The 21,198-nt window shown below is 41.6% G+C and overlaps 1 protein-coding gene across 7 annotated transcripts in view; it reads left to right on the forward strand.

The window, feature by feature from the left end:
• LOC136864304 (rho GTPase-activating protein 12) overlaps positions 1–21,198 on the forward strand; it is a 417,475-nt gene that overhangs the window by 66,094 nt on the left and 330,183 nt on the right. For all 7 annotated transcript variants that reach the window (XM_067141113.2, XM_067141110.2, XM_067141116.2 and 4 more), the window contains one exon: positions 2,521–2,643. In XM_067141113.2, coding sequence (XP_066997214.2) covers positions 2,521–2,643 — 123 coding nt within the window. The remainder of the gene's footprint in view (positions 1–2,520; positions 2,644–21,198) is intronic.

A 21,198-nucleotide genomic window follows, 5' to 3' on the forward strand; every position in this document is an offset into this window, starting at 1 on the left:
CTAAGCATGTTTACCAGTTTAGTTTTCACTGCAAATCCAACACCACCACCGGGCGAGTTGGCCGTGCGCGTAGAGGCGCGTGGCTGTGAGCTTACATCCGGGAGATAGTAGGTTCAAATCCCACTATCGGCAGCCCTGAAGATGGTTTTCCGTGGTTTCCCATTTTCACACCAGGCAAATGCTGGGTCTGTACCTTAATTAAGGCCACGGCCGCTTCCAACTCCTAGGCCTTTCCTGTCTCATCGTCGCCATAAGACCTATCTGTGTCGGTGCGACGTAAAGCCCCTAGCCAAAAAAAAAAATCCAACACCATGAATTTGATGTTCACCTTATTTTGCCCTTTCCAGAATATGGTATAGCCTGAACTAGATTCAGTAAGTTTTCCCTCATTCAGCAATCTAGTTTCACTTAATGCAGCAACATCGATGTTAAGTCTTGCTAGCTCGTGAGTAACAAGAGCAGCCGTTCATCTTTCAGGTCTGGTATTACTGCTAGTAAAGTTCTAATATTCCACGATCCTATAAGCAAAGTTCTCTCATGTTTACGACTGCAAAATTGGGATGTCCCTCTGGGGGCAGTATCCCAGCCAGGATATCAGTGTGGCTACCAATGTTTAGCCCATATTTTCTAGGGCCTTCCCCATTCGGGATGGGCAGCAGTGATCCTAAATTGGCCTGCCCAGACACAGGTGCAGGATCGGATCCCTGAGTAGCCATTAAGTTTCAGGAAAGGCGACTATCACACATCTGCCGCTAACGTGCTGGTCTAGACTAGAAGCTCCCGATTTCACCCTAAATCTGCTTCCACCATCCTTATCCCATCGTCGTTGGACTTTGTAGGAGTAGCAGGAGAAGATACCACAAGCATGACTTTGTTTAAGGTAGAGGACCTCAACTTGCAGGGAGGAGGCCCACACACTATGATTTCAGAGCCTTTCACCGCGGCACACGTAGTATGAGACAGGCAGTAGCAAGCTCCAAAACTGCAATGGACTGCCGCAGACTCCAAATTAGTTGAGTAGCGCCTTTATAGCCAGTCCGTCTGGCTTTATCCTCTTCCGCTTCCACAGCCGTAACATTGGAAATGGATCCTCTTCCGCCTGTTTTGCCGTTGGGCACATTACCCCGGTGTCAGGGCCCTCCATATTCATGTGCCCTGGAGAGAGGGTGTCCCAGTATTTTAAAACCCCCAGGAATTGGGCTACCTGTTGGTCCGCGGATCCAAAGATCATTCCTATGGCAACCCCCTATCCGCCACCCGGGGACAAACTCTGAAGGGGGCAGGTTCCCGTGGTTACTCATTGGGAGTTAACCCCAGCCACAATGGTTGAAGCTAACAAACTTTGATTTAACAGGTTGCATTCATTAAGGAATTCCAGTACGTTCTTAGCAACCACATGTTCCGTACATTTACAGATGCCAGACGTTAGCGAAATAGGATGGAAGTTATCCGTGTCTTCCATGTCGTCATGTTTGAACACAGGAACAACAAGCATGTTTCCATTTCTGCAGCAGAGTTCCTGTGTTAAATGGACAGGTTGTACAAGGGCACAGTAGTGGAGAATCTGAGCAGGTATCGAGTCTGGGCCTGTTGCAGCATGCGAGTGGGTTTTCTGTAGGTTGCCTTGTACCTCCCGTTCTGAGAAATATAGACTGGCTTGGGGGAAAAGAGGGGAGGCTGACCTTGGTAGAAACATACCTTCAGTGTTGACAATAAGGAGAAGTTATTTTTGAATTTCCTGCTAAACCACTTAGCTGTGTCTTGCGATTTGTATTTAAAGTTCTTTGTTGCAGTGTTGACACCTTTGTTCAGTAAATTCCCTCATTTTCTTGGCATTGATGCATAATTTGTCCATATATGTACTGTAAGCTTCACGGCTTGCAGATTTGGTACTGACTCTAGCCAGCCTATATTTTTCTCATTTGTTGTCCGTTGGGCTGTTTCCAGATTATAGAGTTGATTTATCTTTCTTATCCTGGATATAGTTTCCCTTGAAATTCAAGGTGCTTTTTTCTTATTTTTAATGGTAACTTTAGGGATCACTTCATTGATACACTAAAAAAAAAAAAAAAAAAAATTGTTCCTTGCCTTGCCAGTTTTCATGTCAACATTATCAGTGAGTGAATGTGTAATGACAGGTAGACTGTTGTAAAATGTTTTGTTTTTTAATTTTGGGTTGGGTGTTTTGTGGGTAAATATTGCCAGTAGGAATTGATCACAGAAACCAGGAATAACCTGTAGAGACTGAATTGAGGAGGGGGAGTGTGTTAGGATAAAATTGAGGGTTGAGCGAGAGATCTCTAATTCAAAAAGCTTCAAATGTGAATTGATGGAGGAAAAGGTCATAGAAAGCTGTAAGAAAGTTGATTGGTATAGGGTTGTACTTTTACATTTGTTTACATTTTTAGGGTGTGCACATGTACTGTAGACTGAAAGAAATATTTATGAAGGATGTTTTTAATAACGTCAGTGAATATTTCTCTCTTATTTAAATTGGAGATTACTGCTTTTTGTTATTAGGAAGACGTTATCTGTAGCAGCTGTGATGATGTTGACAGTGTGCCCCTACCTGCTGGGTGGAGAAAATCATATGATGAAGTATCTGGAGAGCAGTGTTACATCAGTGAGGTTTCACAAGCAAGGGTAAGTTTTAATTTGGAATATGCATAGTATTTTTTAAGTGAACCTGTTATGAAGCAGAATACAAAGTGTGTCTAAAACGTGTGGTGAATGGACCAATGTCGCATTTGCAGCATCTGGTAACTCTGCCCGCATGCGAATGAAACGACATCTCAAGAAGCACCACGTAGCTTTCAACACGTGGAGCTGAAGCAGGTTATTCTGCTGTGGCCAGTCGAATGGAGTGTGTATGAAGACTTGTGTCGTCGAGCAAGTTGGCCGTGCGGTTAGGGTCGCGTAGCTGTGAGCTTGCATTCAGGAGATAGTGGTTTTGAACCCCACTGTTGACAGCTCTGAAAATGGTTTTCCATGGTTTCTGGTTTCCAGTTTTCACACCAGGCAAGTGCTGGGGCTGTATCTTAATTATGGCACGGCCGCTTTCTTCCGGCTCCTAGCCCTTTTCTGTCTCATCGTCACCATAAAACCTATCTGTTTCGGTGCGATGTTAAGCTAATTATAAAAATAAAAAAGGAAGAAAGAAAGAAAAGACTCGTGTCATAGTGCAATGAAGCAATACATAACATCAAGTTTTGTTACAAATTGGGAAAAACTGCAAAGGAGACATATGCAATGTTGGTGCAAGTGTGTGGAACAGAAACTGTAAGCAGAGAATGTGTTTACGACTGGTTCAAATGCTTTCGGGATGGACAAGAAACTTTTGATGAAGTGCGACGTTTGGGTTGACCATCAGCAAGCAGAAGTACGAAAACCGTTGAGCAAGTGCGACAGATTGCTGGCACAAAATCGGCAACTGTCTTTGAGAAGGAGTTATGGATTAGCAAAGACATTGTGAACACCATCATTCACAACAATTTGGATAAGCTGAAGATCTGTTCTGCGTTTATGCCGCGCGCATTAACTGACAAGCAGAAGGCAACACAGATGGGAATTGCTGGAGATTTCATTGACACATGTGGCCGAGATCCATCTTTTCTGAAAACCATCATCACTGGCGATGAGAGCTGGTGTTACCAGTTCGACCGAGAGGCCAAGCGACAATCAGTGGCATAATACTAATATAGTTGGTCCATTACTGGACATTATAAATTTTCCAGGTAATTCATTCCTGGCTGCCAGCATTTCACCCCAGTGTGCTAAGTTGGGCTCGTTAGTTGGTAAATAGCACACCTACCAAGACACATGGCTAATGCATACCATAGGGGCCACTGCATAGGCTACTTGGAACCACCGACAGTGCCAATGCACTATGAGAGACTTTGTTTCATTTTCAAAAATTGATGCGTGCTTGGCCATCAGATGATACAGATGTTGATTCCCATAGTTAACCTGCAATATTTGTCCTAAGTGAGTAAATTTATAATACCAATATACACTGACTGAGCAAATGTCATGGGATAGCGGAGCACTGATGTGCAGGTGTGTTGTCTGCGCACCACACGCCCCCTGTGCCAGCGGCAGTTGTATAGGAGACCTTGTGAGCAGTGACTGTGCATGTGACAGGTGTAACATGGAACGTCATCGTGAGCTGACACCGTTCGAAACGGGGTATGGTGGTCGGTGCCCGACGGGTGGAAAGTGCGATTTCGGAAGTGGTGCGGAAATTCGGCTTCACACGATCAACCGTGTCCAGTGTGTATCGCGAATGGTTGATTGCGGGTGTCACCGTCCACAACAGACGAACGACCGGCCGTCCAGCCACCCTTGATGACTGTGACCGGCGACATCTGAGACGGATTGTCAATAGTGACAGACGGGCAACCGTGCAACAAATCACAGCTCAATTCAACACAGGCCGTGCTAGACACATCTCCCAGTAGACTATCTGTAGGAACATATGTTCTGTGGGGTATGGGAGCCGGCACCGCAGACTGGTGCCACTGTTAACCCAACGTCATTGGGCACAACGACGTGCATTTGTCGCCAGTCACCAGGGATGGACACTGGAACAATGGCGTAACGTGGTATGGTCGGACGAATCATGATTTCAACTGCACCATGCCGATGGGAGGCACCGTGTATGGCGCAGACCACATGAAGCGATGGATCCCACCTGCCTCGAAGGTGTGGTCCAGGCCGCTGATGTCTCTGTTATAGTCTGGGGTGCACTTTCCTGGTATGGAATGGGCCCTCTAGTTGTTCTGGAAGGGACTTTGAATGGTACACGGTATGTTGAGCTGCTTGGAGACCATCTCCACCCATTTTTGGCCTTCCAGCGCCCAGACGGTTCTGGAGGGTTTCAAGACGATAACGCGCCGCCACATCGCTCCCACGTCGCCCGGGAATGGTTCCAGGAGCATGCAACAGAGGTCCAACGACTGCCATGGCCACCCAGGAGCCCCGATATGAACCCTATCGAGCATATCTGGGATGTTCTGGAACACAGGCTCCGTGCCATGGATCCTGCACCCACGAACAGACCAGCATTGGCGGCCGCTCTGCAAACGATTTGGTGTCAGCTGCGTCCAGAGGACTACCAGGGACTTGTCGACTCACTTCCACGGCGTCTCACTGCAGTTCGCAGGGCCAGAGGAGACCCCACACACTATTAGGTACTATCCCATGACATTTGCTAAGTCAGTGTAGTTGGTCCATTACATTATAAATTTTCCAGGTAATTCATTCTTGGTTGCCAGCGTTTTGCCGCAGTGTGCTAAGTTGGGCTTGTCAGCTGGTAAATAGCACATCTACCAAGACGCATGGCTAGTGCATACCATGGAGGCCACTGCGTAGGCTACTTGGAGCCACCAGCAGTGCCAATGCACTGTGAGAGACTTCATCTCATTTTCAAAAATTGATGCCTGCTTGGCCATCAGATGATACAGATGTTGATTTCCACAGGGAACCTGAGATATTTGTCCTGAATGAGTAAATTTATAATAGCATTATAGTTGGTCCTTTACTGGGCAATATAAATTTTCCAGCTAAATCGTTCCTGGTTTGTGTTATACAGTAGTATCATTCACCAAACTTTTTGGATGCTCCTTGTGATTTCTTGTATATATTTCTGTCAAATTGACTAATGTTTGTTCATCTAATATTTGTTTAATTTAGTGTGTGTTTTAATACTTAAGTGTTGTTTATGTATGGTTACAGTTTAATACTTAAGTGTTGTTTATGTATGGTTACAATGTTGGTGGGAAATTATTTGAAATTGACCCAACTCCTGATATTCATTATTTGAAGTGTATGTGGAATTATTAAAATGAAAAATCACACCTCTCTGGTTTAGATTCCATTTAAAACTGAATGTCCTGTTGCCGGTGTCACAATATCAGCAATCGTGAAAATTTACATGCTTGCTTGCTTTTTGTTTGTAGAAAAGTATTAGTTTAAGAAATGTAAATAGCTTTTAATTTGGAATTTGAACTGTATATATTATTTAATAAACAGCTAAAGTAGGTACTTGTTAACATTTTGTTTGTTCTCTGTGTTGGACTGTTCATTAATGATTTATTTGAATAGACATAGAAAATATTGGTAATAATGCTGTACATTTAACGTATATTGCATTTGAAGAGGTCTTTACCGGACACAGTTTAAGGTTGTCACAATGATAGACCTGTACTTCTATTGTCCCAGTAAATAATCTCTTCATAGGCAAACTTTTGACACCTTGGCATCTCTATACAGGCACAGTTTATGACTTGACTATGGTTTTCCTGTCACTGGTCCTGTTGAAAATACTAACTGAAGTTGTTGGTATTCAAATGTTGGACAATTGAGTTGGGAGCCAAATGACTAGACCAATGTCCCAGCATGCCCGATATGCATATCTCATTCTACTGAACCCCATAAACTTGGGAAGTTATCATGCATTTAATCCTGACCATACCATGATCATTTTTGTTTTTATACATTGCAAGTGGGGACGTGCATAGAGGCCCATAAATTTAACTTCACTTATTCAAGTTACCTGATATTTGCATACATGAGGTAGTTAAAAAGGCACCACTTTAATGTTGATGCATTTCATTATCTTCTATTTCACTTTGTTCTAAATCAGATTCTTTCAGAACTTATACAGTCGCACTTTCAAGAGAGCTATCATGTATATCACACTTGAACATATTTACCTTTCAGTGGCAGCAAAAGAGCTAACTGCAAAAAGTGGTTCACTTCAGAAAAGTTGATGAATATGTAGTATTAAATTCTCAAAAATTACAAAATATCTTTCTTTATATGTTTCCAAAATTGTTCCTTAGTATTTATTACCAACCGGAGGGCCTCTGAGGCCCCTGAGCAATAAGTGAATACAAATTGTTCAGCAAAGGATATATTTAATTCCTTATGACATTTTGTTGCTCCAATTATTGTAACTGATAGTAACCGTGCATTTCATACTTTTATATTGGTGGATATGGTTACAGAACACAAAAATGTAATTCGATGGGTTTCTAAGACCCCCCTATTGGTAGTGCGAGAGTTTGTACATTTCACTGTTGATAATCTATAGAGGTGCCAGAAGTTACTTTTGAAGATATTCTTAACTGGGACAATAAACATGCTGGTCTCTCTTGTTGGTGAACAGTAAGCAAATGGAGGCAGCGGACCCTGCTATTAGGTGAGACAAGTGTGGATGATGATGATGATGATGATGTGAAGAGGTCAACATAGGAAGTGGGTATTTGTAGCTGGGTAGTTTATCACGAACCGGTACCGGTACACTAAAATTGAGTACTGTTTTACATCATGAAATCGAGTAAAGCTGCTAACCATCTAAGCATTTATCGACCAATCTCCCTTCTAGTTGCTGTTACAAGCTCTTCGTAATGTTGATCTACAACAGAATTAGCACAACTACGGTATTTTTGAACATATTCCACCCAATCAGGAGAGCTTCTGTAGTTCATGCAGCCGGCCACTCACCTTTGGGTTCTGAGGTCCAAATCCCAGTTACCCCTTGTGAGATTATCATGTAAATTAATATCAAATTGTCTGTTTTCTTTTGTGTACTTTCTATGAATTTTTCAACTCGATCTTGCAGTGTTATGTATATATAATACACTGACTGACAGAGCAAATGCAACACCAAGAAGGAGTGGTCAGAACTTTATACCAATTGCAGGGTAGACTGACGTCACTGAGGTATGCTCATGATGTGAAATGCGCCGCTGTGCTGCACACGTAGCGAACGATAAATGGGACACGGCGTTGACGAATGGCCCACTTCGTACCGTGATTTCTCAGCCGACAGTCATTGTAGAACGTGTTGTCGTGTGCCACAGGACACGTGTATAGCTAAGAATGCCAGGCCGCCGTCAACGGAGGCATTTCCAGCAGACAGACGACTTTACGAGGGGTATGGTGATCGGGCTGAGAAGGGCAGGTTGGTCGCTTCGTCAAATCGCAGCCGATACCCATAGGGATGTGTCCACGGTGCAGCGCCTGTGGCGAAGATGGTTGGCGCAGGGACATGTGGCACGTGCGAGGGGTCCAGGCGCAGCCCGAGTGACGTCAGCACGCGAGGCTCGGCGCATCCGCCGCCAAGCGGTGGCAGCCCCGCACGCCACGTCAACCGCCATTCTTCAGCATGTGCAAGACACCCTGGCTGTTCCAATATCGACCAGAACAATTTCCCGTCGATTGGTTGAAGGAGGCCTGCACTCCCGGCGTCCGCTCAGAAGACTACCATTGACTCCACAGCATAGACGTGCACGCCTGGCATGGTGCCGGGCTAGAGCGACTTGGATGAGGGAATGGCGGAACGTCGTGTTCTCCGATGAGTCACGCTTCTGTTCTGTCAGTGATAGTCACCGCAGACGAGTGTGGCGTCGGCGTGGAGAAAGGTCAAATCCGGCAGTAACTGTGGAGCGCCCTACCGCTAGACAACGCGGCATCATGGTTTGGGGCGCTATTGCGTATGATTCCACGTCACCTCTAGTGCGTAATCAAGGCACGTTAAATGCCCACCGCTACGTGCAGCATGTGCTGCGGCCGGTGGCACTCCCGTACCTTCAGGGGCTGCCCAATGCTCTGTTTCAGCAGGATAATGCCCGCCCACACACTGCTCGCATCTCCCAACAGGCTCTACGAGGTGTACAGATGCTTCCGTGGCCAGCGTACTCTCCGGATCTCTCACCAATCGAACACGTGTGGGATCTCATTGGACGCCGTTTGCAAACTCTGCCCCAGCCTCGTACGGACGACCAACTGTGGCAAATGGTTGACAGAGAATGGAGAACCATCCCTCAGGACACCATCCGCACTCTTATTGACTCTGTACCTCGACGTGTTTCTGCGTGCATCGCCGCTCGCGGTGGTCCTACATCCTACTGAGTCGATGCCGTGCGCATTGTGTAACCTGCATATCGGTTTGAAATAAACATCAATTATTCGTCCGTGCCGTCTCTGTTTTTTCCCCAACTTTCATCCCTTTCGAACCACTCCTTCTTGGTGTTGCATTTGCTCTGTCAGTCAGTGTATGAATCATTTGGTTCACATTTCCTTAGTTCTCAGTCAGTTGAAAATGATTGATGCTACGTCCTGAAGTTTTATAGGCGCTAGTCATTTAACACTGGACGAACACTTACAGTTTACAGCAATGATTCAATAGCAAAGAACTATAACTGGGAAGGAATCAACTGTGGCCTTATTTATGGTTCAACTCAAGCATTTACCTGGTGTGGAAATTATAATCCACGGAAAACTATTTCAGCAATTCCGATGATCGGGTTTGAATCCACCATCTCCTGAATGCAAGCATACGGCTATGAGGCGTGTACTGCATAGCTGGCTCTCTTTGTACATATGTTTTAAAAGAATGTCCTGTTTGTCAGTAAATCAATATGGAGTTGTAACAAATACAGTATAAACAATGGCATAAACATGCACTATCAGTAGAAATTTAAGTATGTAAGTTGAATCTTATGTTGAGCACGACTGATAGTTCTGGAACATTGTTACTAGTTTTTTTACTGTGGCATCTATGTTGAACCCTCATATAGTGAATATTTCTTTTTTTATGAATGACCACAATCTTATGGTTCGGATTTGGTGTTAAGCTATTGGTGCTGTGAGTCACGTTCACCAGATTTAATATCAGGCATATTTCAAGAACAGGGGTTGCTGCTAAACTTGAAGGAGTACTTATACCATTTCTGATTGTGAATTCTTTGATTATGTGTATTTGGTACAACTTATGTGTCAATTGATGTAAAGTTCTGAGAAGAGATCTGCAAGTGGATCATCCTCCTCTGTTCCCCTTATACAGCTCCTGCTGGGTCAAGGCATTTATAGCACTTCTGCAGCTTCCTCTCTCCTTCCACCATTCCTCTTCCATCATTTTGACCCAGTCCAGGTTTCTTCTCCTTGCACTTCTCTATATAAAATTGATCCATCTTGTTCTATATCTCCCTCTCGCTCTTTCACTCAATTTTCATCTCCATCATCTGTTTTGGTATTCCTTCCTCCTCCATCCTTTGTATATGCCTAAACCATCTTAGTTTACTAATATCAATTCTCTCATGTAGGTTTTCCATTCTTACCTCATTTCTCACATCTTCTTCCTCAATCTGTCTTTCCTTGTCTTTCCTATCATACTTTTTAGGTATTTCATTTCGCTGGCTTGAATTCTACTCTCCTCCCTACTTGTCATTGTTCAGGTCTCACCTGCTGAGGTCAGTATGGGTGCATAATACATTTTGTACATTATCTCTTCAAACTTCCTTATTCCAGACAAGGTTTTTTACACTCGGGTAGAATGCATTGCCCCATTGCCCCGTCTTGCTTATCTCCATATTCAGCCTTTTATTCTGCATTAATTCACTGCCTAAAAACAACTTCAAGGCTTTAACAACCAGTTTTCACAGTGCCTTTTCCTTGTTTTTCTCCTCTTGATATCACCATAGCTTGCTTTTCTATGTGCACTGATTTTCATACCATAATTTTCAATTTTCTTGTTCAGTGCATCAGGTTGTTCTTGTACCTGATACAGTTTTTGTACATTGCTTGCACCATTTCCACAGTTTGGTGAAATACTGAAATTCACCTATGACGATAAAGACATTTATAAAAAGATACAAAAGTTTAAAGCTAGAAAGGAAGCTGGGGTTGATAAGATTTCTGGGGATATATATATATTTTTTTTTTTTTTTTTTTTTTTTTTTTTTTTTTTGCTATTTGCTTTACGTTGCACTAACACAGATAGGTCTTATGGCAACAATGGGATAGGAAAGGCCTAGGAATTGGAAGGAAGCGGTCGTGGCCTTAATTAAGGTACAGTCCCGACATTTGCCTGGTGGGGAAACCACGGAAAACCATCTTCAGGGCTGCCAACAGTGGGACTCGAACCCACTATCTCCTCCTGATTACTGGATACTGGCCACACTTAAGCGACTGCAACTGTCGAGCTTGGTGGGGGATATCTGAAATACTCATTTGATTACTGTTTGCATGAAGGAGCTATACTAAATGAATGGAGAGTTACAATAGTAACCCCAGGGCCCTGTTTCATAAAACATCTTTCACTAATATTATTAGTAAGAAACCAATAATATTAACTAATAATATTAGTATTATGTTTCATAAAATTATTAGTTAATAATATTAGTTATTGGTTTATGAGTCAAAATTATTAGTAGATGTTGCTAATAATATTAGTAAATTGTTTCATAGACAGCATGACTAATAAAAGTTACTCATATTATTAGGATTATTTCCGTGAGTGTATTTTGACTCATAATTCATATTATTAGTGAAACCAAAGTGAGCAGTATTTTAATATTTTGGCATAAAATCATGAAGATCACTGAAATGGTCGACTCTGATTCAAATAGTGATAAGGAACGAGTGTAGGTATTCACTGTTCAATAAATATTATGTCAAAAATAGCCTGTACTGACATGTAACAAACATATGAATACCGGTACAATTGGAGATTTAGGTTAGATTACATAACTTTTGAGTATTTGCTTGATAGATTGGTAGGTAATAGAACGTTCCACTGCAAGGAATGAAGAATAACCTTAAAATAGCAGCTTCGCATTGCACTCCACCGGTTGGTAGTGATACACATTATCATTGTGTTCCTATAGTGCAGTTCTGCTCGGACACTCCAAGTATCTTTTAAAATCTTGGCTTATATCACCAGTAAACCAAGATGTTGGTGATTATTGTTATAAGAGGAAGTAGGCTACAACTAGCCAACCATCATCTATAATAACACTAATCAGATAGAAAAGTGGAAAGGATCTGACATTTTGAAAAATGAAGGTATATGGCCAAAGAAAGAGAAGGGCCATGAAGGGCGTGAAAATGAAAGACTCTTTTGGCCTCACAACCTAGTAATGCCAGGGTCGGAAAAGAACAAGAGTTGAACAAGGGAGGTTGGAAGGGTAGATGAAAATGAGCCTGGCACAAGTAAGTTGAAGCAATGGCAGGACTCATCTCAGTGCTCCATGTTCGCCAAGACACACTCCCAAGTTGAGAGCCCTGGGACACCTTTTAGTCACCTCTTACGACATGCAGGGGATACCGTGGCTATTATTCTACCGCCCCCACCAACAGGGGGTAGTAAACAAAGATTTTGCTAGTCCATCTCAACAGAGATTTTTAAGAGCACATGAAATAAAAAAGCGAAAGGAACAAGGAGAGTTAGTGTGCAAAAGGCGGCGAATAGTTGACGCTTTAACTCAATCACTTTCTGCGAAGAAATTTTCTTCTCTCACATTATTTTCACTTCCTTTATCCATTTTCATATGTATTGAAGTCACAGCTATAAAAATATCAAGTGAGCCTTTTGAACATGTGGATTAATAGGTGGTTGTAGTCAAGCATTAGCCTACTGCTAGGAACAAACCCAAACCAAGAACATATACAACAGACCGATTCTAACCTCCATTTGTATCAGCTGACTAATGAACTAATATTATTAATGAAGATATTTTATTAGTCATGTGTAAATCTTTATGAAACAGAATTTGGTTAACTAATAATTATTTTTATGAGTTCTAATATTATTAGGTAATATTATTAGTTAGTTTTATGAAACAGGGCCCTGTGTACAAGGTAAAGGGTGACAAAAAGAAAGCCAGTCAGCTTGACATGTGTAGTTTGTATGCTATGGGAAAGAATTTTTTCTGATTATATTAGATATGTTTGCAAAATAAAGAACTGGTTTGTTAGAAGGCAGACTGAAGCTCAACTTGTAGGATTCCAGCATATATAGCAGATAATTTAGATTTAGGAGGTAAAATGGTCTGTATCGCTATTGACCTATCCAAGGCTTTTGATAGGGTAGATTACCGAGCTCGATAGCTGCAGTCGCTTAAGTGCGGCCAGTATCCAGTATTCGGGAGATAGTAGGTTCGAACCCCACTGTCGGCAGCTCTGAAAATGGTTTTCCGTGGTTTCCCATTTTCACACCAGGCAAATGCTGGGGCTTTACCTTAATTAAGGCCACGGCCGCTTCCTTCCCACTCCTAGCCCTTCCCTGTCCCATCGTCGCCATAAGACCTATCTGTGTCGGCGCGACGTAAAGCAACTAGCAAAAAAAAAAAAAAAAAAAATTGATAGGGTAGATTATGGGAGATTATAACAAAAATGAGGGCAGTTAGACTAGACAAAAGAGTGATTGAATGAGTGGCTGCATTTCTAGAAAATAGAACTCAGTGAATTAGAGTAGGTGAAGCATTACTTGATCCTGTCATGATTGGGGGGGGGCAGTATTATTGGACCTTTATGTCTTCTTATATATACAGGGTGAACAAAAAAAAAATGCTGCACGAGGAGGTCATCATGAAGTTCCTCGTCGAAATTCATGACAAAAGTTTATCTTGCAAAATCTAGTCCCACCAATAGGTTTAATAGAAATGCAAGTTAAGAAACGAGGCTCTGGCAACACTGTAACGGCATGCAGCGTGGCCAAGCACAGGTCGCATGAACTCAGCGCTCCGCTGGAGCTGTCTCATTAGCTCAGTGAGACAAGGTAATGCCATAAATGCCGGTTGTGTGGACGCGCCGATGTTCAAGTCGCATTCGCGCCAATTTTTTTTTTTTTTTCCAGTAAATGTATAAAATTGTATCCAGTGTACACCTCCACTATGCAATACACTATGTTCTGCTTTACCATTACAGTTACCATTATTTAAACATTCAAACATAACATGAACTTCTTACGGACGTAAGCGACCACTTTGTTTTGTCCATGGCACAAATAAAGCCAATACATAGAACACAATAGTGGATACAGTAACATCGTCTCTATCCAATGTGGTACAAGGAAACAGAAGACAGTAGGCAGGCTACACTGGATTGCCCATTATGCTACACACAATAATTCCATAGTGTACGTGTGACGTCCAGTCTTATCTTCACAGAGCCAGTACGTACACTTAGGAGCAACGTTCACTTCACAGCAGATGTCCAAAGCGACCACCTTGCATTTGCAAATACTTCGCCACTCGCTGGTGCATACTTTGCCGGACCCTATGCAACACACCTGCATCCACCATTGCCGATGCAGCATGCACGCGAGCTATTAGGTCTTGTACATCCATGGGTGGAGTACTATAAACATGTTCCTTTAAGTGTCTCCACAAATAAAAATCCAGTCGATTAAGGTCCGGGGAACGTGGAGGCCAGAACATTGGACCTCCATGACCAATCCATTTCCCTGGAAACTCTTCATTTAACCAGTTACGCACAGTCATTCCAAAGTGTGGCGGTGCACCATCATGCTGAAACCATAGCTGTCGCCAAACACCAAGTGGAACGTTTTCTAAAGCATCAGGCAAAGTATTGCCCAGAAACGTACGATAGCAGGGCACATTCAACTTGTCCAGCAATAGGTAAGGGCCTAAAATCACTCCTCCAACGATTCCAGCCCACAGGTTTATGCCAAAGCGTGCCTGAAAGCCACGTTCATGGGTGACATGTGGATTGTGGTCAGACCAATAATGACTGTTGTGATGGTTGAAAATACCTTCCTGAGTGAAGCTACATTCATCACTCCATATCACATTCGTTATAAAATGTTCGTTATCTTCAACTTGTTCCAAAAGGCATTCACAGAACTGTACTCGTTGAATGCAGTCTTCTGGCCGCTGGTGTTGAGTTAACGTGTAATGATATGGATGCAGTTTTTCGTCATGCAACACGTTAACAACCAGTGTTTGAGATACCTGGAACTGCCTTGCCATATCACGGGTACTTCACTGAGGTGATTGGTGAACAGCTTCAAGAATGTTGTCCTCTGTTTGTGGAGTACGTCTAATCCTTGGACGACCTCTGTCCACTACTTGTGGACGAAGATTACCAGTTTCTTGCAGGCGTTGCTCAAGGCGACAAAAAATATTCTTATCGGGGTGGCGCCTTTGAGGGTACTGTGCTGCATACTCACGAGCAGCAGCAGAAGCTTGGTCATCAGATGCACCCAATACTAATAGCATATTGGCGTATTAACCGTTTGTGTGCTCCATCAGGAAGCCGGCCTACATGCACTTGACAGGACCAGTTATGGTTGTGCACTGCGTGGTTACTCGACTTGTGCATTCAGTCGAATGGATCACACTGTCATGTGTTCGACTATTGTCATGTCATTACATGACAGGAACTAGGGACCTGACGTCACACACACAAAAGGAAAAGAAACCTGACGTAGATTCGAGCCGTAGCTCCATGGTGCATGTGGGTTTGATAACCCAGCAGTCTACTCAGTGAGCTGCGACAGCGGATATGGTAGAGCGGGATTATACATGTTTCTCAATTACATTCCGATGTGCTGCAGGATGTGACAGTGTAGCCAGCTTCTCATTTTCGACTTGTTTTCCAACGGCACCAGATCCGATTTGTCTATAGAAACTTTTATCTTGCAGTGGGATGAGGAATTGCATGCCGACCTCCAAGTGCGGCATTTTTTGTTTACCCTGTATAAATGATGTGAGCAAATATCTGGAATCACAGATAAGGATATTTGCAGATGGTGTTATACTGTATAGAGTAGTGAATGATTTGCAGGATTATGAGCAACTGCAGGGGACTTAAACAATGTAGTGAGATGGACAGCAGACAATGGTATGAATGTAAATGGGATGAAAATTTAAGATGTAAGTTTGACCAAGAGGTCGTCTCAGTTTTAATTATTGTGTTGATGGGGTGATAGTATCTCATGGGGAACAATGTAAGTACCTAGGTGTTAATATAAGGAATGATCTTCGTTGGGGTAATCATATTAATGAGGTAGTTAAGAAAGGTTATACCGGGCGAGTTGGCTGTGCGCGTAGAGGCGCGCAGCTGAGAGCTTGCATCCGGGAGATAGTAGGTTCGAATCCCACTATCGACAGCCCTGAAAATGGTTTTCCGTGGGGCTGTACCTTAATTAAGGCCATGGCCGCTTCCTTCCAACTCCTAGGCCTTTCCTATCCCATCGTCGCCATAAGACCTATCTGTGTCGGTGCGACATGAAGCAAGTAGCAAAAAAACAAAAAAAAAAAAAAAAAAAAAAAAGAGAAAGGTTACAGATCTCTTCACATGGTTATGAAAGTATTTAGGGACTGTAGTAAGGATGTAAAGGAGAGGGGGGTGTAAGTCTGGTAAGACAGCAGTTAGAGTATGGCTCCAGTGATGGGACCTTCATCACGACTACTTGATACGAGAACTAGAAAAAATTCAAAGGAAAGCACCACGATTTGTTCTGGGTGATTTCCTACAAAGTGTTACTAAAATTTGCGAAGTTTGGGTTGGGAAGACTTGGGAGTAAGGAGACGAGATGCTCAACTATGCGGTATGTTTTTTTTAAATGATAAATGTAAGAAATTTATTTCTCTTCCACATCTATATATATAAAATAAGAGTTTTGTCTGTACATTGCTCAGAATTTGAAGAGAATGGTATTTCTGTATCGGTCATGTCCACAGTAACAAGAAAAAGCATTTTTTACTTTTCCGTAATGTCTGTCTGTCTGTCTGTCTGTCTGTCTGTCTGTCTGTCTGTCTGTCTGTCTGTCTGTCTGTCTGTCTGTCTGTCTGTCTGTCTGTCTGTCTGTCTCTACACGCATCACGAGAAAACGGCTGAAGAGAATTTAATGAAAATCGGAATGTAAAGTCGGGTGATGAACCGCTACAATCTAGACTATAAATTATTTTAATCACGCTGAGTGAAATGGTAGTTTAGGGGAAGGCCTGAAATTTAATTCTCAAATATTTATGTTATTAGTGGTCGTGTCTTAATGAAAATCGCTAGACAAAGATGGGAAATAAGTCGCTACAATATAGGCTATACACGCTGAGAAAAATGGTGGTTTAGGGGAAGGCCTAAAATTTAATTGTGAAATATTTATTTTATTAGTGGTCGTATCTTCACGAAAATTGGTATGCAATGTCGGAGAATAGGACGCTATAATCTAGGCTATCAATAATGTTATTCACAGTGAACGAAATGGTAGTTTAGGGGAAGGCCTGAAATGCAATCTATATATATAAAATAAGAGTTTTGTCTGTACATTACTCAGAATTTGAAAAGAATGGTATTTCTGTATCGGTCATGTTCACAGTAACAAGAAAATGCATTTTTCACTTTTCCGTAATTTCTGTCTGTCTGTCTGTCTGTCTGTCTGTCTGTCTGTCTGTCTGTCTGTCTGTCTGTCTGTCTGTCTGTCTGTCTGTCTGTCTGTCTGTCTGTCTGTATGCATGTACACGCATCACGAGAAAACGGCTGAAGAGAATTTAATGAAAATCGGAATGTAAAGTCGGGTGATGAACTGCCACAATCTAGGCTATAAATTATTTTAATCACGCTGAATGAAATGATAGTTTAGGGGAAGGCCTGAAATTTAATTCTCAAATATTTATATTATTAGTGGTCGTGTCTTAATGAAAATCGCTAGACAAAGATGGGAAATAAGTCGCTTCAATATAGGCTCTACACGCAGAGAAAAATGGTAATTTAGGGGAAGGCCTAAAATTTAATTGTGAAATATTTATTTTATTAGTGGTCGTATCTTCACGAAAATTGGTATGCAATGTCGGAGAATAGGACGCTATAATCTAGGCTATCAATAATGTTCTTCACACTGAACGAAATGGTAGTTTAGGGGAAGGCCTGAAATGTAATCTATTATCTATATATACAAAATAAGAGTTTTGTCTGTACATTACTCAAAATTTGAAAAGAATGGTATTTCTGTATCGGTCATGTCCACAGTAACAAGAAAATGCATTTTTCACTTTTCCGTAATTTCTGTCTGTCTGTCTGTCTGACTGACTGTCTGTATGTACGTTTGTACACGCATCACGAGAAAACGGCTGAGGAGAATTTAATGAAAATCGGAATGTAAAGTCGGGTGATGAACCGCTACAATCTAGGCAATAAATTATTTTAATCACGCTGAGCGAAATGGTAGTTTAGGGGAAGGCCTAAAATTTAATTGTCAAATATTTATTTTATTAGTGGTCGTATCTTCACGAAAACTGGTATGCAAATTTGGGGAATATGTCCCTTTAATCTAGGCTATCAATAATTTTCTTACACTGAGTGAAATGGTAGTTCAGGGGAAGGACTGAAATGTAATCTATATCTATATATATAAAATAAGAGTTTTGTCTGTACATTGCTCAGAATTTGAAAAGAATGGTATTTCTGTATCGGTCATGTCCACAGTAACAAGAAAATGCATTTTATACTTTTCCGGAATTTCTGTCTGTCTGTCTGTCTGTCTGTCTGTCTGTCTGTCTGTCTGTCTGTCTGTCTGTCTGTCTGTCTGTCTGTCTGTCTGTCTGTCTGTCTGTCTGTCTGTCTGTCTGTCTGTCTGATTGTACACGCATCAATAGAAAACGGCTGAAGAGAATTTAATGAAAATCGCTATGTAATGTCGGGTGATGAACCGCTGCAATCTAGGCTAGAAATTATTTTATTCACGCTGAGTGAAGTGGTAATTTAGGGGAAGGTCTGAAATGTAATTCTCAAATAAGTCATTCATGTTATTAGTGTTTGTATCGTTACTACATAACTAACACAACTTTAGTTATGTAGTAAGTTAGTAGTAGTTATGTAAGAAGTTATTAAATTTCCGATCACTTATGTCTTATACATTGTTACCGTACCGCTTATAATCGGAGATATTTATGAATTTGGATTTTTGTTACTGAGTCCAAATCAGCGTCGAGTCACGAGAAAATGGGTAAACAGAATTTAGTGAAAATTGGTATGTAAAGTCTGAGAATAAGGAACTACAGTCTAGGTATAAATAATTTTGTAAGACACCCTAATATCACAGAGTCGAAAGAAAACTAATGTGAAGACCTGCAATATAGAAAGCTCATAAACTTTATCAACAATAACATTACATTGACCATTGTTTGTTGTGATGTGCTTTTTGTCTTCTGTTTCCTCTCATCCCCGATAGATAGGATTACTGCAGCGTACCGAGGTTTTTTTAAAATTTGCTTGACGTCGCACCGACACAGGTTGGTCTTATGGCGACGATGGGATAGGAAAGGTCTAGGAAGTGGAAGGAAGCGGCCATGGCTTTAATTAAGGTACAGTCCCGGCATTTGCCCAGTGTGAAAATGAGAAACCACGGAATACCATCGTCAGGGCTGCCGACAGTGGGGTTCGAAGCCACTATCGCCCGAATACCGTCTTCAGGGTTGCCGGCAGTGGGGTTCGAATCCACTATCTCCCGGATGCAAGCTCACAGCTGCGTGCCCCTAACCACACAGGCAACTCGCCTGGTCGTACCGACTGTAACAGCCTGCCTGTATATTGGCGGGTAGTAGCTGGGGAGTAAGATAACTTTCTTCTCTAGCATGCCAATCCTCTGGTTCATACATTTTATGATATATCTGGTACGTAACACACTGGTTCATCATAATATTCGAGCTATTCATTCCCTACTCTGAGGCACTGACTGGAATGAGTAGTGTGCATATTTAATGGAATAATGACAGAGGAGTGTTCACGTCAGTCTTCGACCTGGTCATTTTTTTGCTAGTGGCTTAACGTCGCACCGACACAGATAGGTCTTATGGCGACGATGGGATAGGAAAGGCCTAGGAGTTGGAAGGAAGCGGCCATGGCCTTAATTAAGGTACAGCCCCAGCATTTGCCTGGTGTGAAAATGGGAAACCACGGAAAACCATTTTCAAGGCTGCCGATAGTGGGATTCGAACCTACTATCTCCCGGATGCAAGCTCACAGCCGCGCGCCTCTACGCGCACGGCCAACTCGCCCGGTCGACCTGGTTTTTCCACCTCTGGAACTTTGGACTCTTAGATCGGCACCGTAGTACTCTTCGTTGAAAGTAAGAAAGTGTGCGGTTTTTTTTCGTTTGATCGAGTATTTTATATGATAACATTCCTTTCAATCGCTACATTCCTACTGACGTTTTTGTAATGACCTATGTTGAATTCAGTTAGGAAAACCACCAAGTCAGTCTTTCTGAGAATCCCGTAGCGAAGCACGGGTACATCAGCTAGTATTCAATATAACTCAATATGTTAGAGTTAAATCCTCATTAAAATAAGAATTGGTACATGTTTCACCCATTCCTATGGGGCACCATCAGCCGTATCATTACCTCAAACCATATCAGGTACCTGGTTAAAATTGATCTAAAATCTACTGCAAAATTGAATATGTTAAAAAAGTTCCAAACCATATCAGGTACCTGGTTAAAATTGATCTAAAATCTACTACAAAAATGAATACATTAAAAAGCTTCACTTAAAAAAGCCATCATTATATTAGTAACTTGATTTAGGTACAATTGAAAATTACAATATTGATGGCCTTAAGCCATGGTCAATATTGAATATGAATGAAAGTTTAAAAATATTGTTACAAAATGATGAAAGTGAGTATAGAACAATACAAATGATTATATACAAACTAATAAGGAAATGCATTCCAACACTGTGCCATTTTTTAAAAATATTGGACCTTGGCATGTGTACTTGGTATAGTCTTATTCAAAAGAAAGCAAATAAGTTCTAATTTTTTTAGTTTGTAACTAGCCCAGAAATACGTTATATTTATGTCGTAGATTTACTTGAGCACGTATGTTGAACAATTTACTAGAGAACAAATTAATGAGGCTGTTGAAATGTCATTAGACCATCTTCTTCCGTTGAGCAATATTCTGTGTTGATAGTGTGCCTAGCACAGAAAGATGTTGCTTTCATATTGTAATTCTACTCGAGAACCTATGTTGAGTAGTTAGTTAACAATTTAATGAGGACTGCTGAAGTGTCATTGATTATCTTCTTCTGTTGAACAATATTTCTATGTTGATGGTGTGCTTCTGTTGTTAGTGTGTTCAGATGTTAGTTTACTAGTTGAAAGGGGCTGTCAAACTGTGGTATAAGTTATTAATGTTAAGCTGTCCAATGTATACAAGCTCTTTAATATTGTTGGGCTGTTGTCTTGTTGTGTGAGAGGTTTTTGAAATATGAAAAATGGCACAGTGTTGGTATACATTTCCTTATTAGTTTGTATATAATAATTTGTATTGTTCTATACTCACTTTCATCATTTTGTAACAATATTTTTAAACTTTCATTCATATTCAACATTGACCCTGTCTCAAGGCCATCAATATTGTAATTTTCACTTGTACCTAAATCA

The sequence above is a fragment of the Anabrus simplex genome, chromosome 2 (genome assembly GCF_040414725.1).
Source record: "Anabrus simplex isolate iqAnaSimp1 chromosome 2, ASM4041472v1, whole genome shotgun sequence".
Lineage (NCBI taxonomy): Eukaryota > Metazoa > Arthropoda > Insecta > Orthoptera > Tettigoniidae > Anabrus > Anabrus simplex.